General features: G+C 32.7%; 2 protein-coding genes and 1 long non-coding RNA gene across 4 annotated transcripts in view; all 3 read right to left on the bottom strand.

Moving 5' to 3' along the window:
• Nucleotides 1–257: 257 nt before the first annotated feature.
• LOC124543251 lies at nucleotides 258–3,657 on the bottom strand. 2 transcript variants are annotated; one of them, XM_047121403.1, is made up of 7 exons: nucleotides 3,404–3,657; nucleotides 3,235–3,321; nucleotides 2,969–3,046; nucleotides 2,758–2,817; nucleotides 2,630–2,668; nucleotides 2,108–2,419; nucleotides 258–893 (listed from the first exon to the last, which is right to left on the bottom strand). In XM_047121403.1, exons 1-7 carry the CDS (start codon nucleotides 3,615–3,617, stop codon nucleotides 556–558), a joined length of 1,128 nt encoding a protein of 375 aa, XP_046977359.1. In that variant the 5' UTR covers nucleotides 3,618–3,657; the 3' UTR covers nucleotides 258–555. The 2 variants fall into 2 exon arrangements, with proteins under 2 accessions (XP_046977359.1, XP_046977360.1); XM_047121404.1 differs by having other exon boundaries at nucleotides 260–893; nucleotides 2,969–3,040.
• Nucleotides 3,658–9,087: 5,430 nt separating this feature from the next.
• LOC124543243 lies at nucleotides 9,088–10,339 on the bottom strand. The gene is made up of 3 exons (XR_006967437.1): nucleotides 10,111–10,339; nucleotides 9,742–9,967; nucleotides 9,088–9,238 (listed from the first exon to the last, which is right to left on the bottom strand). It is a non-coding gene; the product is annotated as an uncharacterized LOC124543243 (long non-coding RNA).
• A 5,091-nt stretch (nucleotides 10,340–15,430) lies between these two features.
• LOC124543153 (transcriptional repressor scratch 2-like) overlaps nucleotides 15,431–24,536 on the bottom strand; it is a 32,157-nt gene continuing 23,051 nt past the window's right edge. The window contains exon 2 of the mRNA XM_047121224.1: nucleotides 15,431–18,958. Within this exon, the coding sequence (XP_046977180.1) occupies nucleotides 17,904–18,958 (1,055 nt within the window). The 3' untranslated portion in view covers nucleotides 15,431–17,903. The remainder of the gene's footprint in view (nucleotides 18,959–24,536) is intronic.

Genomic DNA, 24,536 nt, shown 5'->3' with positions numbered 1-24,536 from the left:
AATTTGAACGCCTTTTTGGAAATTTTGCAACCAAGCAATTAACCATTATTATTCACATTATAATATAATGAATTTAATTGTATTTGTGCTATGAGCAATGAAGGAAAGTTCAAGAAAAATTAACATAGTAAAACTTTTTCTTTAATACTTTCAAAACAGTGGATTAAATACTTTATATAGTAATATTAAACTGGATCTTCTTAATTAAAGCCCTCCCGTCTGCCTTATATTTCTGTTTTTCAGAAGTTACTAATTCACAAATACCCACTGTGTACTTAAAAGTTTGTAAAATGATTTACGCGCTAACTAAATCATTATTTTATTTTTGTTGAACCTCTGTAGTAGCATAAATCCGATCTGTCTAATATACAGATACTTCAGACTACTTATTTATTACGCGATAAAATAGGAAATTATTCGTGTATAGCTTTAGGCATATTACAATTTAAAAATATGGAAAGAAATGTTTGTATTCGATTTACCTATTATATCTTAATAAGGAAATGCAGCAGTATTATACTGTTATCATTTTATTTAAAAATAAGTATGTAAATATTATATAAAAGTGCGACATAAAGCGTTATCAGGATTTGTATAACAAAACGCATGGTTTTCTGGTAAAGGAATTTGGTATCGTGTGCTACCCGCTAAATGTACTCTTGTGGAAGCCCGCCATTTTTTAGGTAATTTTCGCGACCTTCTTTTTTTCCAGTTCCCTAAGTTAGAACCAAGTTCTTTCTCGAATTCTGCCGCTGCTTGTGAGACTTCTAGGTCGGTGTCGCTTGTTGTAACGTTTTTTGATAGGTTAGGTTTTGTAGATTGCTCTGAATGTGCTGCATTCGATTGCTTGCTAGAGGTTTTTTTGGACAATAACAGCATTATTCTTCGAGTAGCTGAAATCGAATTGAAATTAATTTCAAATTAACAATGGTGATTAATTGATGATGGCTTTTTATCCTTCTGGCTAAACGAGGTTATGGCGGCAATTTTCAAGGAAGACTAGCTGACTAGGGAGTGTATAGGCGCTAGTACCACGGCCTCATATTATCTATCCTCACTGTTTTCTGTTATAGGTTAGATAAATTCGTGTGGTCTTAATACTATAACCGAAAGTCGAATTGCTTATTATTTATAAATTATCTCATTAATAAATCGAGTATTAAGGAGATAATTTATTAATATGATTTACTAATCACAAATCAATAATCATGGACATATTTAGTTGAGCACATTAGGTACTACAAATTAGTTTAAAAACAAAATCATTGTCGGCGTTTATTGGGTCTTTTTAAGAATTATAAGTTCAAAAGTTAATAACAAAACATAGCACTGTTAAATAATATATAAAATATTTTATTATAGTTGGTGCAATCAAAACCCTGTTGTTTACCTCTAACTGCAAAACATCTTGCACATTTGCCTGGCGAGTATTTTGGTCACTACACCGTGTGGGGCTGGACTAATGTGCATTAAAAGAATGATTAAAATAATAGTCGACTTACCTCAGTTTTTTTTTCTATAATATCATTTGATAATTATTTCGAAAATTACAACTGTATGAAATATTATTTCATTCATGCAATTTTTCACAAATTACAATAAACTAAAATATGAAGTAGGTATAAATAATTATCGCAAGATAATAAGAAGAAACCAATTAGAAATCAACAATAGTCATATTAAAATTAAAATCACCGGCCGTTAATAAGCGTAAAGTAACAGATATCCTGATCGTCATCGTATAATCCGATAGCTGTTTTGGAAATATAGAAAAATAAAAAATGAATACTAGTAGGTATTACTTCTAAATATGTCCACGAGTGTCTTACAAATATGTGTATTATTTTATTATTAGTTACTAAATACTAAATATTCTACTGAATTAGTTTATTTACGACATCACATTGGACGCTTCTAAAATTATCCGTGTTTCTTAACGATACTGTCTGTTCTGTACATATAATTTATACTAAAACTATCCTCTCGAATCACACTCTATTCAAAAAACCGCATCAAAATCCGTTGCGTAATTTTCTAGATCAAAGCATACATAGGGACAGACATTGGTAAGCGACTTTGTTTTATAGTATGTAATGACAATACATACTGTGGCTTGAAGATGTTAAAGACGTTGTTACGGTTTCCTTGGTCGTCTCGCTTTTCGGTTTCTCGGTAACCGATGTCGTTATTTCGGATATTGTGGTCTTCGAAACCGCAGGTGAAGAACTTGATACTGTTATATTGTCATTTTCAGTGCTCGGTGTAAACGTCGGTGCTGAACTCATGACCGATGATGCTTTTGTAGATGATGGTGATGCTGTTTTAGTAGTGCTCGATGTATTGTTGCTTCCCCCTGGCTGTGGTCCAAATGCATCTTCGTATTGAAACCTTCGCCATCCACCAGCATTATTCTGTTCGTCTGAATATACATTGAAAAAAAAATGTTCCTATGACTTATCTATCCTTATTATAAGCTTTACTTTAAAGGATATTACTAAAATATTAAATTTCTTTCTAAAAACATTCTTATTCATAGCAATAAGATTCTTTTGATCAATAAACCTTATTTCTTCGTATATTTATGGCAACACTTACCTTATATATAAGTAATGTTAGTAGGTATACATACCGTATCTTTCAATGTATTCATTATTTCCAGCTTGAATGTCTATAATAATTATGTGTACATCAAAATAAAGCAATTATGATGGGTGGGTACATTTGATATCGAGAATTAATATATTTTTTATATCTTACCATAATATATGTTTGAATCTATTTGTGGGAAGCGCCGTCTCCATTTCCGTAGTGCAGGGACTGCAGAAAGTATTTAGTTACATTTGATTCTGACTTAATTGTTGGTTTTTCAAAGAATTAATGAAGTATTAACAACATTAAAAAAAGGGGGAACTTGTTTATAACATATATAATGTATAATAAATATATAATTTATATAAATATTATTTACAAATTGGCGGAATTCTACGCGGCCAATGCTGCACTTGTGGTGTTATAGGCGATCTCTCAAAATTTCCTTTTTCTGAAACAGGTATAAATTTCGTGAATGAAGCAATGTGTGAATAATTAAAAAAATAACAAGGTAAAAACAATAAACAACAAATAAAATTGTAGTATAATTAAATATAAGTTAAAAAGTCGATAGGCTTTAACATCCAATTACCCATCATACATATGAACGATTAAAAGAGATGCGTGAAACGTAGAAATTCTTACCAGTTGTGGCACACATAATGGCACCATCTTCCTTCAATCCTCTGTTGCTTTTCATTTCTTTGTTCTCTCGTAGAACTCGAGCGTATTCTAAGTACAGGTAAAACGTAATATAGTTACGTAGTATTTAATTTAATGAAGGATAATTAAACTACACTCATTTTCTATAAACCTGACTTGAGGAGCTCGACAAGAAAAAGAGCTTGTTGCAATTCTTTCTGTTCATCGGAAGCTTCTTTATCTGTCGTGGTATCCACTTGTTTGTTTCCTAATACTAACAGTCGTTTAAAACAAAACAGAAAACACATACAAAATATGTAGCGAATCATGCACCCATACATTTTTCGCTCATCCATTTGTTTTGTGCAATCATTTCTACAAGCCATGCATGTCTACATATTCTACATTGTGTTTGCACGATATTTTATATAAGCATATAACTACTTCACTGGAACTGAAGTATTATTTGTAATGTAAAAAGAATTGCATAATAAAACATTTTAAATAAAATTTCATATATTTCTGTTGAAGTAGAAAATTGAAAATGTTAGTGTTTTTTTATTGTTTTAGCGTCAATAAATTTTATAGGTAGGTATATATGTTTTAATTCTGTTACGTTTCCACCATGTCAAAATAGAGCGGGATCGTTGAATAATCTTCAAGTCTTATTTCCATAGGACCTTTTCTATTAAGGAGAACGATGGTCTTTGCCCAGAGGTGGGATTTACAGGCTCATACAATTTAACAATAAAAACATATATTATGGAGCGCTTTCAAAAGGAGAGCTTATTAATAGAACCGGCAAGAAACATTTTAGTTATAATTTATTAATAAAACACATTATTATTATTTGGGTGTATTATATATACACAATTTCATAATAATTTCACAAGATCGGTCGGGTTGGCGATTTTTGGGGGAGGCCTATGTTTAGCAGTAGACGTGTTTCGGCTGAAATGAGTATGATACACAAATTTAATACAACGACATTATAGCGACATCTATTGTCCAATAGCATATCTCACAGTTCATTTCAATGTTAAATAGTTATACAGTAGATAGTTACTCGCTTAAAATATAGATGGCGCTGTCTAGTAAACTGTCAGTATTTTGGTATTTCGTAATCCGAATAAATAAATGAAAATCACTTAACATTATCCATAACTAAAGAAACGCAGGAGAAGCACTTTCAGTGATGGTGAACGTAAACGAAAACAGAGCAAGAGAATAATAGAGATGCTTAATGGGTTTGGTTTCAAAGAAACACCGTCGCACCTTTAGTGCAAGTGATGTGGTAGATATATTTGATAACGTGATGTTAAAGATGTGGTCAGCTATTCTTTGATTGTAACCAAACGTATACTATATTAGATGAAGATCACTACTCTGATTAAGTAAGATGTGACTAAAAAATTAGAAGAAGAAGAGAATAAAGAGCCGAGGTGGCTCAGTGCTTAGAGGGCGTGTATCTCAACCGGTGATTGCTGGTTCAAACCCATTGAATCACCACTGAATATTCATGTGCTCAATTTGTGTCTATAGTTCATCTCGTGCTCGGCGGTAAACATCGTAAGAAAACTTGCATGTGCCTAATTTCATAGAAATTCTGCCACATGTGTATTCCACCAACCCCTATTGAAACAGTGTGTTGGAATATGTTCCGAACCTTCTCCTCAAAGGAAGAAGAGGCATTAACCCAATAGTGGGCAATTTAAGGGCTGTTGTTGTTGTATATCATATATATATAATTCCCATGTAAAATCCTAACTTACTCCTTATTACAGCAGCTACCTACCTAAGCAACAATATTAATATACTTATAACAGCTATAAATGATATATAATTCCAGAATAAAATCCCAAGTTACTACAAAGACGTCATGACGTCACGTCGGGTCCCTCCCAAACACAACTGTGAGTATATTTGCTTCAAAAACACATTGTATGGTTATTTTTGAAAAACTTCCATTTCTAAATTTTATTATTTTTTCTAATCCATCTGTGTTTGCTTCCTGAATTGGCTTAGGTATGCATTGCACCTATTTGAGAGACAATCAAAGGGCGAATACGAATTTTCACCAGCTTCCTTTGTGACTGTGAGATTTGATATATTTTTTAGTTGCTTTGAAATAACTTCGTAGTTGTAACATATTTTTGACTTTTCAGTGTCAGTGAATACTAATAAACAACCAGTACTTCAGCGATTTTATAAATTACCAGAAAATTGAGAATTAAATTACCTACCTTTTGTAAATAAATTTTGAAATGGCAAATTCACTTACTTTACAAAAAGCTAAAAGCTTCATAAATAATAATGCTTCACTTTGTATATTAAGTAGTCATCCATTTCACATAACGGGAATAAATCGAACCAATCACCCTGTTAAATGATAATTGCACCACACGTGCATTGTGTATCCTTGAATGTAAACATATTGGTTTTATCAGGAAAATGTCTTCTTAATAATGGTAATAAACAAACCATCAAAAGTAATTTATATATTGAAAAAAAAAATATATTCGTTTAGAAATACATATAATTAAATCGAACTTTTGTTTCTACCACAACAATCGATATGAAATGAGAGCTAAGATTTCTAAAAACGTAGAAACCGTAGTGATCTGTAATATTTATACATAGGCATATTATGCTTACATATTATAGTATATACATAGTGTTCAAAAATACGGAATACGTTAGAAAAATAAACTAGCATATTATAGACATAAACGGCTTCTCAAAGACGGCAAACGGCTCCTCTTTAGGAAATCTAGCATGTTGTAGGAACTACGTTTTACATTATCATTCATACATGCGTCGACGTTCAAAGACGTGATCCGACTAAAGTAAAAATCCAAATCCCGAGCTACTTATACGACGCGAGAAGCGGCAAGCGCGAATGGCACTCACCTAGCCCGCTCCACCGGCTCAATGGTCTCTATGACCATGCCTCCATTAATACGACTAAATCTTCTACCGGCAACAGACGACTTGGATAAGGCCGAGAGGTCGACGCACTACAAATTCAATGCTCCCCGACTAATCACGCGGTAGACTCCGACCACCTCCTAAAGGTGGATGAGGCCGTAAATCGCATAAGCTCCGTGCCACAAACGGACGAACCACTGACTCCGACGTCAGCCGATGAAATCGAATCGACCTTCAAGACCTTTCAGATCAAAAAGTCTCTCGGTGCGGACCGGATAACCAATAAAGCCGTCAAACTTCCCGCACCAAATCATTGCACTCTTAGTGCTACTATTCAATGCTCCTCTGGCAGGTTGCTTTTTTCCTGAGCAATGGAAAGAAGCCATAGTTAGAGGGATCTCAAAATCAGGGAAACCTAAAACCAGGAATCAGTCCACGAGCTATCGTCTCATCAGCTTACTGAGCACTCTCGGAAAAATATGCGATAGAATCATACTAGCTAGAATTAAAATCATCATACAGGCCAAACAAATCACGACACACGAGCAATTCGGTTTTAGAGCCAGACACTCGTGCGTCAACCAGGTCCACCGCTTAACGGAGGACATATACTAAAAGGCTACGCCTACAGCAAAGCCACCACCACCACAGGGGCTCTATTGTTCGACGTAGCGAAAGCATTCGACAAAGTCTGGCACAATGGTTTATTATATAAACTTCACTCACCGGGGCTGCCAGATAGGCTCGTGTTCACCATACGAGATTACTTGACGAATCGCACCTTCCGCTACCGAGTTGAAGGAACCCTGTCCTCAACTTGCCCCAGCAAAGCTGGAATCTCTCAGGGCTCCGCGCTATCCACGATCCTGTACTGCTTCTTCACCAACGACATACCGAATGTCACTCAAAAGGTCAACCTAACCTTCTTCGCGGACGATACCGCACTTTTTACAACCTCGACCTCAACTTCAAGATCATCACCAAGAGACTCTAATCCGCTGCCAATGCACTAGGCGACTGGTTTAGGAAATGGAGAATCGAAGTAAACCCCGATAAAAGCCTAGCCGAAACCCCGTTTACATCAAGTGGAATCAGAGCCAATACCGTGGAAATCGGAAGCGAAATACCTAGGTGTCTTCTAGACAGTAAAGGTAATCCTTAATTCACATATAACCAGAGTCCGAAATAAAGAAGATGTTAGGCGGGAGAATTAAAATGTCCCTTAGAAATAAGACGACACTATACAAAGCTTGCGGCGGCGGAAACGAGGACCCAAATTAGCGACATCGAGGCGGTAGTGACGTCTGTAGAATCATTTGTTCTGAGCCAAGGTACGATCTCATAGGAGACACCCTCAGGACGAACTTTAAATCCGAGCCCAGCGCTCAACCTCAGGGCTGAGGACATTATCATTCGCCCGAAAGTCCGGTGTCGCTGTAAAGGCCAGTAGGGTCAACAGTGACACTTCACACCAAAAAAAACGAATAAAATCATTCCGATCCGACCAGCAAGAAGTGTTATTTTACTCAAGAAACCTACAAGTAGTAACAGCAAGTTAGCTAGGGACCAGTACCCCTACAATGTCATTCTTTTATCTATCATTGCATGTCAATTATCTATCAGTTATATCAATATCAAGTGCAATATTAAAGCAAGTTAGTAGCAGTTTTAATACCGTTTCATGCTTAAATATGTCTACATATCGCATTAGTGACACCACAAAACTTCTAATTATATTGTAAAAAAAAAAATTGTAAATTACTTGGAAGGCAATAGGGACATAAAGTTAATTCCGATGCCACCTCATAGTCCCGACATAAACCCGATCGAAAATGTGTGGGCAAAAGGGTTCAGGTATGGGACAATACGCGAAAACGAACCGCCGCAAACCCGGAAGCAATAAGGAAGTAGTAATAATTATACACATTTTGAAACTTTTATATAGTTTTCTGTTTATAGTCGCAAAGTGTTTTTTTTTTAGCATTTACCATGGAATTACAAACAAATGAAGAAATTTAGTAGTCAACAAAACTTAAAAATACATTTCTATTTAAAAAAAAACTCCTCGTTAAACAATGTATAGATTTATTCACAATTTATTTTATGGTAAATAATTTAATTAGTATGGAGGGATGTGCATTTCTAAGTACAAAGCATTACCATGGTTCCTGATCCATTTCTTAATGTTAGTAAGGGCACAATAAACACTAATAATGTCTGCCATATGAGCAAATCATATATCAAAATCGATCGGCCATTCACTAAGTATAAATTAAATTAAAAATATTTTTAATTTCACAAAAATGGCTATTTTCGGTATTTTTTGCATTTGCAATGACATATTATATATAAAAAAGGTAAATCATATTTAATATCCTCCAAATTTCTTGGAAAATTAGTGGATACTCAACTACTTGTCCTAATTTAAACATCAATCATGACATTTTTTTAGAGCAGGAATTACCTTCTACGAAATTAGGATTATATAAGTTATGACGTATTTATTTTAACCAAAGACTTATTTATCACCGGAAATTATCTCTGTGATACTGAATACTCTTTGATTTAAGTACAATGTATTTGATTAACTGATTGCTAGTAGTTGATACTTATTCAAGCAAGAATACTGAAATTGTAAATAAAGAAAAGAGAAACCTTATTTTCATAATATATTAACATAAAGGACTTAATTATATACAAATAAGAATTAAAAATAATTACATTGAAGTATTATAGAAGGTATCTGTTTACATGATATTGAGCAATATTTTAGTGATTTCCAGTGTTCATTAGAATTTTTGTATATTTATAAAATCAAAATCAAAAATCAACATCAAAATAAACTTTATTAAAGTAGGCTTTTACAAGCACTTTTGTATCGTCATTTTACAATTAAGTGAAGCTACCACCGGTTCGGAAAGTTATATATTTTGTAAATTATATATTTGGAGCATGTTAAATTATTTTTGTGTAATTGAAGCACATGTGTAAAAACATGAAACTAAAATACTAGGTTGAGATACTGTTTCAATGCGCTGACTCTTTAAACTTCTGACTGGAATTTCTTGAAGTCAGTAGGCTGAAACATAAATAATTAAAATTATTAGAGTTAATAAACTATTAATAACATTACTTCATGGGAGGATTTGTGAGCCTGTGTAGTTAAATAGCAACAATTGGTACTTCTGTGTTCAAGTATGAAGGGTGGATGAGCCATCATAACTACAGGCACAAGAGATATAACATCTTAGTACCCAAATGATATTTCTAACAGGGGCAGGGTCAATGTGTGGTGATTAAAATTTACTATCAGGAGGCTTTTCCTCCACTTAGCTATTAAAAAAAGCTATTAAAAAACAAAGATTTAACATTAGAAAATTATAACAAGATTGTACAAAGTTATAGTAGTCGTAAGATTTTTAAATGGTAACCATATTTATTAAAACTGTCTTTATTCAGGCAACAAGAAAGAAATATTTACAGTTTGAATAGTTATCTTTCCAGTATACTACAAATTTCACATGATCTTCATATCATGTCATTTCCTAGCAAACGAAACTGGATATTTGTCTAAAAACTTACCTTAAGTTAATAGCGTACATCAAACGGCCTCTGTAGCTCGAAGATGTGGATTTATTTAGCTGAACAGTTCTGAAGAAGCATATTTGTCTAATTGTAATTGTCCAACGAATTATTTATACGAAGCTTGCTATCCCACAGCAGACGTCTTCTTAGGATTTATTATATTTATGCAGCGCTTCTTTTCCTCAGCCGGCAGCAAGATCACTCGGATTGATATGTTTCAAAACTTAAATGAAAGTAATCAACGAATTAATTATTAGGTTAATATTAGAGTGTTATTGAGTATATTAACGATTTCCATCCATTGACAACACCAATATGTAATTTAAACTGTATGAATAATGATAAAATGATCATATTTATACTTACATTTTGTTAATTCAATCTTGTAATACCACTCTTCAATTATATCTGTTACTATGTCATTTTTACTAAAACAAACCCTTGTGTCCATAGTTACTTAAAGGTAAAACTATTTTATCGATACAAATTGCAAACTAATTTCTATAAAGTTAAATTGTAAAAATGTAAACGATTATTGCAAAACTTTAACTTTGACATTCCTATCGCAACAGATTAAAATAGCGATTGAAATCGACAAACTGTAGGTAATAGACCATTTTTTCATCAATAGTATAAAGCAACTTGTATTTTTATATAATATAATAAGCATATTGTTTTAAACATTTATTATTGGTGCTGCCAAATCTATAAATACTTAATTTGTTGTATTAGGTACGACAATACGCTATAAATTTTCAACACCGTCCTCTATTTCTCATCATGCGTACTATGAGGTACTACAAGAGTTGCACGTAGCGCTATCTGTCGTAAAAAAGGATTAGCCGTTGTTAACTTAATCCGACTGCATAAGAAAGGGTTCTAGGACATAACGTCATTATCTTATATCCAAAGGAAAAATAATTATAACAAAAAACTTTTACAAAAAATATGTGTATAATTATAATTATTTATAAATACTTTTTATAAATCAACAGTGATATTTACATATAAGTGATGAAGAACTACATATTTTTATTTAATTTCAATATTAATATCATTGTATATTCAAGATACTGTAAATTACTAGTAACTATTAGTAACAATTGCATATTATATGTAATCCATTCGTATACTATATTCAAAAGATAAAAATATAGTATTGATAAAGCATGGTATAAGTTAAAAATTATATTTCTTCTGATTTAATGTAACCATATTTAAAAAATAAAATTTAAACACCATTTATGTTACATTACTTTTTATTTTAAATGACAAAATAAATCATAAATCGAACACAAAACACATCACCAGTATTAGATCGGTACATAAATAAATTTTAGATAATTTATAAATTAAACAACTTATTCCTTACACTAGCTCCATCTCAAACACTTCACTGTTAATAATTACAAAACAAGTAATAAACTAGAAATTCTGTTACATTCCATTGTTCATAAAGTATTTCTTTATTAGTTACATTATCAATTTTTGTTTTAATTACGAGTTTTTATTTATAAAAATAATGTGGAATCTTATTTTTAATACAGGTTTTCGGGGTCCACTTAAAAGTGAGTAAATGTAATTAAAAGAATATTTTATATATCAATAGATCGTATTTCTATAACCAAAACATTAATATTAGTAAAATGCTTGGATGCGAGCTAAGTATTATAAAATTATTTGTGCTTATAATGAGTCAATAATTAAATTGCCCTTTTATTCATCAGATATGGTCGAGATTATAAAGCATCTCGCATCTACAGAGAAAATACTTCTACTTTTTTATTAAGACGGGCGATGGTCAGCCAAGCACTAGATCAATGGTTTTTTTCAATAGTATAATGGTTCCCTACGTTATCTAGGCAACAGCTACAACGCAGTGGACCCTAGGTACTTAGTGTAAGTTACAAAAATTAAATTAATTATAAATTGTAATTGTTGTCTGCTGCTAAAATTTTGTTATTTGTTTCCAAAGTCAGCTTTTTTTTCATAAAGTTTATTATGTATGTTAATTAAATATAAGATTTTTAACAAATTATCTTTGTATTTTTTATTGTTGAAGTAGTAATGATCAGTGTAACACATTATAATGTAAGGAGTTGTTACTACCAAGCAGTATTTTTGAAAACTATAATTAAATTATCTTTATAATATGACTTTTTTCCATTCCATTCGTCAGCTTACATATATCATATATACATATATGTAGGTTTTGTAACAGAACATTTTCTATGATCGAACTATAAGATACATTTCTTCAATTTTATGTGATAGATTTGCGAAAGTTTTATTACATCTACTAGTGGTTTAGGTTAGGAATGACTGATCAAAAAATTTGTCTATTAATATTAATTAGTCTAGCAACAATTTATTTAGTTTTATCACAAAACCGGGAGACATGTTGAAACTTGGAGGGTAAAGACAAAATAATATTTTTACACTAATTTAGGAAGATACGGTAGATTATTTAATTGGAAAAGTGGAATAATTATTTGCTAATTTCATATAAATTCAATAAATCTATTGGAGTTATCATAGAGAACAATATGTCTTCAGTCAAACTTAATATTTGATCGATAGGTAGTTGATTTAGTTACGTAAACGGGAACCAGTGCACTAAACAATTCGAATGCTCAATTATTATTTTTTATTTAGTATCCGATCATTTAAATATTAAAATATCGTGTTGTAATGTAATTCTAACTTACAAACACTTTTAGGCGACATTTATGCCTGTTTATGTGAATTGGTTCCCGTTTCCATAGCTAATCGTAATTATTTTATATATACGGCAGAAGACAGTTTTATCAACATCCTTAGATATTCAAAGTGTTCTTATACTATTAACCTTACAGTACTGTTAAGGTTGGCTATGTGTCGTTACTTTTCGATAAAGACTCTTAACCTTTAAAACTGTGAGCTACTTTAAATAAGTGAAAATAATCTTCTACGCAGCTACTTATTTATAAATAAACAAAATATTATACTTTTAGTTACAGTGCAGGCTAAATATAAGATAGTTCATTAATTTAATTTCGACGTTAAAATTAAAGGTAGTATTTTTATGATTATATTTTTTTTAAACTGACTATTCATAGATAAAAGAAAGGAAATAGCTAGGACGACATCTTAAAGGCAGACAAAGTGAGATGTTATGCGCGATCCATAACTATGTATATTCAATTAAATTTTAATAAAATAAGTAGCGAGTTAATTTAATAAAATGGTTGTAGTCACTATTCAATTTAAATATACTCGAAAAGCTATTCATTCTGTTTCCATTGCTTCATAAAAATTAAGGCAAATTCATATTACATTTACGTTTTCCTTAAACTATGTCCTCTAGTATATTTTCTAATCACGTTGACATACTACGAATTGCATCACCTTTTCATCATCTCTTTCTACCTCTAATGTGAGGCAAACCTAGTTTGTATAATATACGTAGACTACTCTACATTATTACTTAGAGTTTTGATGTAGGTTATTGGCTAGAAGTTTGTTCGTTCATTTTAAACAGCATTATACATTCAAGTTTTAATTTTGAAAATATACATTTTTTTTAATCTGTGCGCTAATTGACTTGTTCGTCCGCGTATATATCCATAGAGATAATAAAAAAAAAAAAACTATTGACGTTTCTTTATTTTCTATAGTTTGTAAACTATATTATATACAAAGCTTGCTGGTGTTAAATGTATTTGAAATCGGTCTAGAAGTTGGAGTACATATTTAAATTTTAGAGATTAAGATTAAAAAGACAACTGGATATTTCATAACGTCGTGTATATGGTTATCTAATAATATCTACTTTTATTTATCTAAAGTTAAACGTCTTCAATTTGCCAAAACGTAACATACCCGCTTAATAGCTACACTTAAACAATAAAAACCACAAGAAAAAAAATTCGTTGTCAACTTCGATATTATTGCTATCGTTGTTATATTGCTTTTATTCGATTTTTATAAATATAACTTTTAAAACACTACCATTTTTACTAACTTGTGTGACATACTATCTTAAGCAAAACATCTTACAAATCTATACGCAATCACTACATCACCGATACACCTACAAAAGTTAAGTAATATAAAAATATTAAATATATAATTTAATACATTTTTAATCAATAGAAATTCTGGTGCATTAATACAAACTTTGATCTTAAAAAAAATCTATACTGTGACTCTAAAAGCATTTTGACAACAAATTTTTAATAAAAAAACATTATTTTAATATTTTAAAATAATTGCATAAATAATTGCTTTGTTTTGTTGAACACATATAATACCTTGTTGGTGATTGGAATCGATTTAGCTTCAATCAATAATGTTATAAAAAAAAAAACTTAATAGAGTCACAGCTGACAACGTTTTGGAACACATTATCAACTACCGCCTTAAATATAAAAAAAAACAACTTATTTTTCGTAACTAATGTAAATTAAACATTCTTTTAAAAGTGATTTACAGCGCCATAACAATATAATAATAGCATAAATACATTAAAAAAATAAAGGCATTGCTGGTTAATTAAAATAGTTACATATTAAAGTAAATAAAAATATATTCAACATTATAACTTATTGCATTGTAATTTTCAGTGGTTTCTGATTATATATCATGTGACTTGATAAATATATTCGCTAGTTTGGGATAGTTTGTACAATGACATTAAATATATTCGTAAGAAAATCACGCCCGAACGTTGTTTTACTAAAATTTCAATTGATAGCATTCTACTCGCATATTGCAAACCTTTACGATTAATTCAACGCCACTTAGTCTAAACTAAAACTAAGTCTTAATGAATATTAAAGTAAATAATATTGCTTTTATGATGTCAATTAATTAGACTATGACTAGATCTATATTATTGCTATAATGTATTATTGCTTAGATATTGCTAATTTGGACAATCTTACTTGTATTATATCACTGTAATTGTGTTTTATATTTAATCTATAAACTTTTAAAAATTTCTTCTATTTCGTTTCGTTTATATACAAATGGCAAAAGGAACCTAAGGATTATCGCGATGGAGCCTCATTACGCGAATGTGTCGGAAACTATTGAATTATTAGGTTTTTAGCTTCTACGAAATTAAATATGTATTAGTGCATAATCAAAAAAATTATAAGAGTTTCATTTTCTAAAATTAAATCTTAAATAATAAAAGTTTGGAATTTATTATTGACCCAAGTGTATTTTAACTTTTTTAAAAACAAAACATGTACCTATAAATTAGTTTTAGAATGGTAAACAATGATAATGTTTGATTATTTATCGCAATGACGTGCTATATAGCTTGTAATCTAAAATAGACATCTTTGAAATTACATAGACAATTTTTCAAAATGAGTTGTAAGGTAAAACAGCTGTAAGATGATTTAATTTTGATGCAGACTCTATTTTAATATACATTACGTTTCGTCATTATCGATATTACTTTTTTTTTATAAATATTCCTTCATTGTATACATATATTTTATAATTATTTCTTGCATATAATAAAGCTAAATTGCAGTTTCACAACGCATGTTTTGTTTTTAAAATAAATTTCTAGTCAAAAAAAAAATTGTTTGTTTTCAGCCCAAACATATATGAAATAAACGATGTTTTGAATTAATTGTTTATTTTAAATGATTAATAAAGTATTTACAGTGGTGTAGTTTATTTTTAGATTTTCGATTAATTTTGTAAAATGTACTGACGATATAAAACGTAGAATTATTTAAAGACACATCACTTTTTTTTCTTTTTAAATTCCGTAGTATTTACGTTTTTTAAAATTTCGTTTTTTTTTCATTTGAAGACTCTTTAGTCTCTTTAACGTTATTAGCTATAAATAAGTAATCATAGCGATTATAAGACTACATCTATAATTGTAAAGAAGAAAATTTGGTACACAATTAAATATTTACATTAAAATATCGTTATATATTTTTGTATATAAATTGGTTTCGTCGTTATCATTATTGCTTACTATCACTAGCTTAACGTATAACCTCTACAACTACTATAACGTTAGTATAAATATTTGAATAAAATATCTCGGTTAAGTTTTTTTTAAAAGCCAATACTTAAGCATCTACGAAGACAAAAAGGGGCTAGATATATAATATTACTAGGGTTAATTGAAGGATTATGTTTAGGAGTACAAACGCTAAATTCTACACGATTGGCTTAGATTTTCAATAGATAAGAGGAGGAATTAGAAAGAGTGGAGGGTAAGTGATTGAAAGTATAGCTAATGAAGTCACTATAACGTATTATAATTCAATTTTTGAAAAACAATATCACAATATAATAATAAATTACACAATATTCGATGTTAATTTCGTTTCATTAATTTATCAATTTATTAAGTACTTCGAAGCACCAAAAATATCTACCAAATATCAATAAACGATGAATATAAACTACGTAAATTCTACCGTAATATTGCTTATAGATTTACATAATATTGCTTTTTACGCGCAACCATTGTCTGGTAAAGCTTATTTGTATCAACGAAACGGTATAATACCTTTATAGTAATTAAGAAAAAACACCTAAAACGCAAGTTGTGGCACTCTATATAAGAGGAAAAATGATTCTAACATTAACTAATTTTAAACAAAGTGCAAATGTAAAAAAAGGCTTTCGATTCAAACAATACATCACCGGTGTCAGTCTATTGTTAATAATTTTAAAAAGAAATTCTTAAATCTACATCTAATTGGTGAATTATTTAACCGTACAGGAACTTTTAATAGAGGATTTTATAATTGACAGGGTTAACTGAAATTCACTGACAAAGAATTGACTCGCGAGGCTTCAACTAATACGCTAGGGTGACGTCGACGACGCAGAGGGTGAATCCTTCAAAGATGTATGCCATCCATACTTTTACGCGGGAGCATAAGTATTACACGAATAATCGTTGTTACACACACGCCGTTAGAGGAGAATCGTACGATTTCTTAAACCCTCTGCGTAGTAGACGTAACACTCTTCTACGAGAGCTACGGAACGCTACGGGGATAGGATAAAGTCTGCTGCGTCCATTGACAGCGTTGCGCGACTTGATAATACCTACATTATTATTGCTTTTCGAATACCCATTTCTTCCGAGCACCTCGTGCTCACCTCAGTAACCTAATGTTAATGCTACCTTATTCTAAACTAGTTTATTGCCAGTTACGTTCGACTTGACACTAATAACACACTCAATCTAAAGGCATGCTCGCTGAGTGACGCGGCGAAGCCCGTCCCATATAGCCGTCGCGTGGCTCGCCGCCGCCCGTCCATAACCGTTTACTTCAATCACTTTAATTACACACATATGTTATGAGTATTAACTATAGAAATATATTGCATTATTTAAAAAAAAAAGGAATGATTTTGTGAATTTGAAAATTAATGTTTTTTTTTAATATAAGCGTATGAGAAATGAATTCGGCTAATAATAGGCTATATAAAGTAATATAGATATATATCGCACGGGAGGGGGATTGCGTGCTTTCGGATAAGGAGGTAAAGTGGGCGCGGGTGTGGGACGGTGCGGCGCGTCGGGCGCGTGGTCGCCGCTAAGGCACTGTCGCGGGCGGCGGCGGGCGGCCGTAGCTGCGCGACGGGTTGTGCGGAGCTTCGGACGGAAAGTTTTGGCAAGTTCCTCACCGAGACGGACGCCGCGGCGCGCACGGGCGCTCCGCCTTCGTCCTCTGACGAACTCGGCGCTTGGCTCTCGCGACTCCATTTTAACTTACACCCTAAAACTCTAACCTACTTCGCGGTTTGTAAAAATCACCTACAAAAGATATTAGTTTCATTCGTATTTCATTACTTCTATGTATATAAGGGTATATTTTATCGACATGTATATACATAATTCAATGTTTAACGTTATTAGGACGTTTATCGCTACGGCCTATTACCGCGTCTGCGGCGCTACGGGGTCGTACGTGATTCGTTGTTTGCGAAACGTTGCTCGATTGCGGCACGACATGATGGCAGATGTGTTTCTCCGCTACAAGTCGTGCGCGTCTACCTATTTTAGAATTTGTATATTTATATTAATTATGCTAGTAAACTAAATTCATAATAATACTTTACGTTTATATGTAAATCTTACAACAGTGATTACGGTCCCTGGTTGCTTTCGGTTCTGTTGCGCGTTAACCGGATGCGGAGGCAGGGGTTTCTGGCGGCGGCGGTGAATCGTCGTCGCGCACACACGCCGATTCTTGGTGTTTATTGAGGTAGCTCTTTAGGGCGAAAGTCTTATGACAGCGTAGGCATTCGAAGTTTTTATCAGCGGAGTGCGTCTGCATGTGCGCGCGCAAGTTAGACCGATCAGCGAATGCCTTTCCACAGTGTGCGCATCCATATGGTTTTTCGCCGGTGTGAGAGCGGAGGTGACCTTGCAGCAACCAAGGCCGAGAGAACAACTTACCGCAAACGCCACACACGTGCGAGAGCTGGTGCGTGAGCACGTGCATGGCAAGCGCCGGCATCGACACGTAGGCCTTACCGCATTCTCCACAACGCTTTGCGGCCACGGAATCGAGGCTCCGGTGAGTCTGTTTGTGCCGTGAAAGGTTTGAGGAGGTTGCATATCGCTTACCGCACTCGCTACACGTATACTTCGACTTTGGTTCAGGCTGTTGGGCGCTCTCAACAGGGGCGTTTGCATAATTTTTGCGCTTCGAACGACCGTCGCTAACAAAAAAGGCGTCATATGTGTAGGCGACTGTTTCTCTTGGACGCTCTGTTGTCTGCTCCTGGGGAGGTTCGGGTGGAGGTGGTGGTGGTTCCGGGGGTGCGGGGTCGGTGCGCGGCGGTGTTGTCAGGAAAACTGCATGTTGACTTAAGTCGAGAATCGCGTGAGCCGCATTGAGATCCTCTTCGGCCCGATGGAGGTACGCGCGGTCGCCGAGACAGTAGGGGCGATAGATGTCTTTCTTCTTCGGCGGTAGAGACAGAAGGGTGCCCGTGCTGGAGTAGCACATGGAGTTAGATTTGCCGCTCGCCGGTGGCGGAGGAGGGGAGACAGGCGAAGATTGGAGCTGTACTTGGAGAAAAGGCTGTTCTGTCGAGTCGGAGGCGGAGAGGTGCAGAAGTGCGTAGGACAGAGGCTGAGGCGCCGGCTGAGAGGGGCCGGGTGGAGCCGGGCTCACCTCGTTCGGCAGTTGTGCGGTGAATTGCGTGGAAGGCTGCTCCTCGGTGTAGCCTGTGTATATGAAAAATAAAGCTCATTAGTTCAGTTTATAAAATTAAATCCTTATTAATTTCTTAAAAAGAACTCTTTAATTGTACGTTCACCAATTTGCTTACTTTAAAAGCCATCTACAAGTAATTTTAATGTATACATATATTCAGAAAGACTTGGGACATATTTCGATTGTTTTGCAAAGAGTAATTTTTGGTCTACATTGCCGTTTGAGAACAGCTTTGGTAGTGTATTGTTATTAATATTAATAGTGATAGTAAGTGGAAGAACTTTTAGAAACAATAGCTGTAAGGAAATGTCGGACCAGAGCCGAGGCCCTAGTTTGCAAGAGTTATACTGGAATCGTTAATAACTTACAGAGGCAACCTGTGGCGTTCACAGACTAACCTGTAGCTTCTTACATTTCAGAACTTTTATTACCATACTTTATAGACTTAAAATTTATTGTTATGTACATAAAGGTTCTTATATTATTATTATATTTCTTGTATTATAATTATAAAAACAGAACATTAATAACACACATGTATATCGAAAAGGTTTATGCAATCCCCAAATTTCATTTTCAAATATAATATTTTAACAAGAAAACTATTCAAAACAACAAGAAACATCTTCGTATGCATACCTAAACAGATTTTTTTTATTTAGTAACCTCATTTTTATGACTTGATTTTGGACTTCTGGGCACATTTTGCAATTTTAAAACTTGTTATTTCATGATGTAGAATGGAAAGTGAAATCGAAGCGAGCAATACCAAATTAATAAATAATAAACACAAATACAAATATGTTATTTAAAGATGCTGCATAAATAAATATTTGAAGTAAGATTTAATCGCAAAGCACAGACGCTTATCAAATCATCGGTCCTATCCGCTTGACTTGATACTGATTTTACTATTGTTTTTCATCTGTAAGTCGTATATCGCTATTAAAAAAAAACAATACACAGATATAATTTTAACCGACTTAATGCTACCTGGTTTGGAATTAGAGAAGCAATGACGCCTAGCGTAACACATATTCAGTTTGATAACATTGATAAATTAAGCAAATTAAATGACTTTATAATATAAATAACTCACAACTTATAACTTTAACTTATTGTTCATTTCTAAATGAAAATGTATTAAATAAACACCAAGTGACGCAACATAAGCTCCGCGGATCAAGAGGCTTAACATTGAATGTGTAAGTAAATGAAACTTTGCTACGAGACGGGATTATTTGGAGCGGAGAGGAGGGGGTGCGCGCGCTACAAGGGGCCACTAGGAATCCTTTCCTCTATCTGGTCTTTGTGAATGTTTTTAAACATAATATGACTTTATATTCATTGGAACTTTTATGCTGATTGTTTATATACTTATTTGTTATATTTACGATGAGTGAGTGCAAATATTGCATTAAATGGTATATCGTTTCTACTCGCACTTCGCATCTTATTGTTATCATCTTCCGTTTTGTTTGATTATATTTGTACATGATCGGAAGGTTTAGACCTTATATCACCACTTTGTATTGAACATCTTTGTATTGTCGAATGATAACACGTGTACGTGTATCAGAACGCCATTCGACAGATATGTCAAATTTCGAGACGACGAAAGAGGTGAATGTTATCAACACATATTAAGCGCAATATTATTTCAACTTATTTAATTAGAATATGATAATGTCAAAAAAAAAATGGATGTCACTGAAAACCAGTTTTGGAGCAAAAGTCCAACAATAACTGAGGGACATTCCTTTTCGGGGACATTGCACCATTAAAGATAGATTTGAAGCATTCATTCTTGTTTTTTTTTATTTTAGTGTTTTTTATAGTCATGTTTTTTTTCTTTTCTCTTTATTGTTGTAGGTATATTTTTATTTAATAATTGCATGTTACATTTGTTTTTCTTGTTTTTCCTGTTAAAATTAGTTACTATTTTTTTTATTTTTATCTTTGGTATTTCTTTAATTTGTAAATGCGTGTGCTCCCGAATAAACCTTTTTCTACACTATTCTATTCAAATATTTTAAAGTTAGTATATATGCGAACGATTTAATCGACTTTGACATAAAGAATTTAGATTAGAGATACCAAATTGAAATAAATAAACTTTAACGTCATTTAATGTACCTAAATAGGAATAAGTTTGACGATTCATTCCTAATTTTAAGATTATATAATTGAGAAGTAGTCAAAAATAGTCCTAAAATCTTTTTCAAATAAATGATTGGAAATTAATAATTTGATAAAATAATAGTTTTATAAAGCCTTCGTTTAGACCACAGTTAAGAGTCATTTTTGTTAAAACTTGTTGATTTTAAGTATCCATTTATTACAGATGTTAACGCTAAAATTGTATATAAACAGACAATATCGACGAAATTAAAGTGCCCTCATTCAATACGAGTGAAATTGGTAGCATTGGAGAATATCGCACCCAATACCGGCGATCAACGTTCGGTTTTAATTAATCGAATTGTTGCAGAAAATCGAGTTCCGCCACTAAATTTATTCAAAAGTGGCGTGAAGCTAACAAGTTGGTAAATCGATTTTCTAGCTCACAATCGACTAACTTGGCAGGTCGATTACAGTGGAACGGCTATTTGTATAGAATCCCTTTCGGTGTACCTTTGTCAATATTGTCTTTCAAAACTATCACGGCTATAAGCCAGGAGATAATTCTAGTGTAGATCGATTTAATTATTCAGTTACTTACTTTTAATTTTTGATTGCCTTGATCTTAAAGGTCTGAATACATACTTTACATAACTTAACAGATATTTCTATATATATTCTATACGTGGAGGTATTTTGTGCAGACCTTTCTGGGTGGTACCAGCTACAATTTTTTTTACCACCAAATATTTTTGTTTCTGTTAGTACAGGCACGATACACTAACAATGCAAATGGTATACACTGACGATCCTATCTATTCAATCTAACAAATATTATGATGAATGCGCTCAAATGTAACGTAATATATGAAAATAATAATTACAATAGCAACGTGTTATCTGCCATATATACAGCAGCAAAATGTTCGCGCTATATGCGAGAATGACAGAGATTCCAAAAATTCTAAGTAAGAGCTATGCTTCAAATATGCGGGAAATAAAATTTAAATGACATCCAGCGCCGAACTAGGAAATAGAGATAACATTACAGATTTTAAAATGCACAGACTGACGTGATAACATAAGATATAGTTGGTACTTAGTACAGGAATTGGTAAACGATTCGATTGTATACGGAAGAGGGAGGCTTTGGTCCATTTTGGTATAGGCTTATGCCTTATGGAATTTTTATGGAATAAGTTGGCGGATGTGCATATGGGCCACCTGATGGTAAGTCATCATCACCCATAGACAATGACGCTGTAAGAAATATTAACTATTCCTTACATCGTCAATGTGCCACCAACCTTGGGAACTAAGAAGCAATGTCCCATGTGCCTGTAGTTACACTAGCTCACTCACCCTTTAAACCGGAACACAACAATACTGTTGTTTAGCGGTAGAATATCTGATGAGTGGGTGATATCTAACCAGGCGGGCTTGCACAAAGCCCTGCCACCTTTTAGAAGATGATTATGTTGATTAGATATGTTTGATTTGGTTTTGTATGAAAACAACAATTAATGTTATTTATTACATAGATCATATGTATGTATGTGTGATATCACGATATCTTAGGAATGGTCGAATAAAATATTTCCACTTTAATTGAAATGCAGATTAAAAATCGATCTGTCGATTTGTATGACATCGATTTGAATGTCGATTTGTAGATACACTGTAGTAACATTCATTTCAAGCATAAGTAACTAACTCGATATGGACAGTAAGAATTAGCGCAAACTGGTGATTTTTGTCATGGTGACTTTTTCGTCACTCTTGTCAAGTCCGTAAATATGTACAGATGCAGACACAAATGTCACCCAATTGTCACGTCGTAACGTGCGCGCACCTTCATACATATTCATGGACTCGACAAATGTGACGAAACAGTCACCGTGACAAAAGTTACCAGTGCGCGCTAGTTCTAAGACACGAGATTTAGTATTAACGTAAAGCAAAATCCGACACGTGGATTAAATTTTTTATTGCTTTAGTTATGGTTAATAAATAGTGAAGTCCAACATAAAGCTTTATTAAATTAGAAAAATAAAGTTTTATATTACATATTGAATTAATTTAGATCAAATTTGATAACACTTTAACATAAGGCATTGTTTTAATTCGAAATTTGTCGTTGTTAAAAGTTAAGCCGCTTAATTTTACGAAAGCGTAAAATTTCGTTGACAAAGCGATTGGTAGGTTATATAAAGGTGCCTCGGAAAGCTCCTGTTTTTAAAGTGATTAAATATTTCGTCGTCGTTGCCACGGAAAATGTTGTAGATTTTTATTTTTCAAACGAGGGAATTGTATCAAAGGGCTTATAATTGTTTTAAGATTCCTAATATATTGTTACAAAAGGTCAAATACCTTTAATTAAGTTGGGCTCGGCGACCCTTCGTAATATGATCCCTTTAACGAAAAAAATGGACACAGTTCAGTCAGTCCGTACGTATTATATTTATATATAAGCGAGTGTATTGTTTGTTTTTATTTATTGTGTATTTATCGGCTGAGCAACAAATATTAAAGTAATATTAGGACATATTTTTTAATTAAAATAAATTTTCAAAATTACATGACATTAACTATACAGATATGGAATACATACACTATATACATTATAATTGTACTACATACATTGTATTACATTGTAATGACAATATACTATCGTAAAAAGTAAAATTACTTTATGATATGGGTAACAACTATGAGATATTATCGATCGACATTTAATTTGTTCTGTGTAACTATTTCCGTACAAATGATCAACCGATGATACCGACTTCGAAGTAGGTCGAAGGCCTACAATTATTTTGTGTGCTTAATTTGTATTTATTATTTAAATCGCGTCCGTCGAAATGACCATACAAAATCTTTCTCGTGTATACACACCAACCCACTTTGGAACGTGGTGATATAGTCTCCAAACTATAATGTCAACAAGGAGAGATCTTAGCCCAGCAGAAACAGCGTCATTTATAAGCCAACATAATATAAAATTTAAAGCAAATATTATTTTCATTCGTTCTAAGTATGAATTGCCAATCTCCGATTCTGCATCCTGATATACAAGCAATAAAAATTGGAAATTATAGTAAAAAATAGAAAATTTGTTCGGGGCACGCAATAAAAATGCTGAAAAGGAGTAATTAATTTGACCTCGTCTCATTTCCTCGACGTATTTATTTTTACATAAACATACTAGACAATGACAAATATTTCCTACCAAAAAATATTTTATATGCATTGAAAAAGTTGATTTGGTTTTAACGTCTGATTTTTATTTTTTAATTATTATTAGAGCTAGAAATTAGTCAAAGGTGTGTCAAAAATTACCACCTATGCGTCAAAACGATGCAAAGGTATATGTTGCCAACGTTTCAATCTATATTAAAAAATAGTCGTTGCAAAATGAAAATCATTTGCAACAGGTGTGTTACTGAAATATTTACGTTTATAGCCGAA

Source organism: Vanessa cardui, chromosome Z (assembly GCF_905220365.1).
Source record: "Vanessa cardui chromosome Z, ilVanCard2.1, whole genome shotgun sequence".
Lineage (NCBI taxonomy): Eukaryota > Metazoa > Arthropoda > Insecta > Lepidoptera > Nymphalidae > Vanessa > Vanessa cardui.
The sequence above is the reverse complement of the archived record's forward strand: the minus strand, read 5'-3'. Positions and strand labels throughout refer to the sequence as shown.

What these genes read in the sequence shown, in the direction of transcription:
- LOC124543251 (XM_047121403.1), bottom strand. Translation starts at nt 3,617, where the DNA reads ATGGCTTGTAGAAATGATTGCACAAAACAAATGGATGAGCGAAAAATG. An exon ending in TGTCGAGCTCCTCAAGTCAG is followed by an intron (nt 3,322 to 3,403) that starts GTTTATAGAAAA and finishes ACCTGTACTTAG; the next exon opens with AATACGCTCGAGTTCTACGA. An exon ending in CATTATGTGTGCCACAACTG is followed by an intron (nt 3,047 to 3,234) that starts GTAAGAATTTCT and finishes AATTTATACCTG; the next exon opens with TTTCAGAAAAAGGAAATTTT.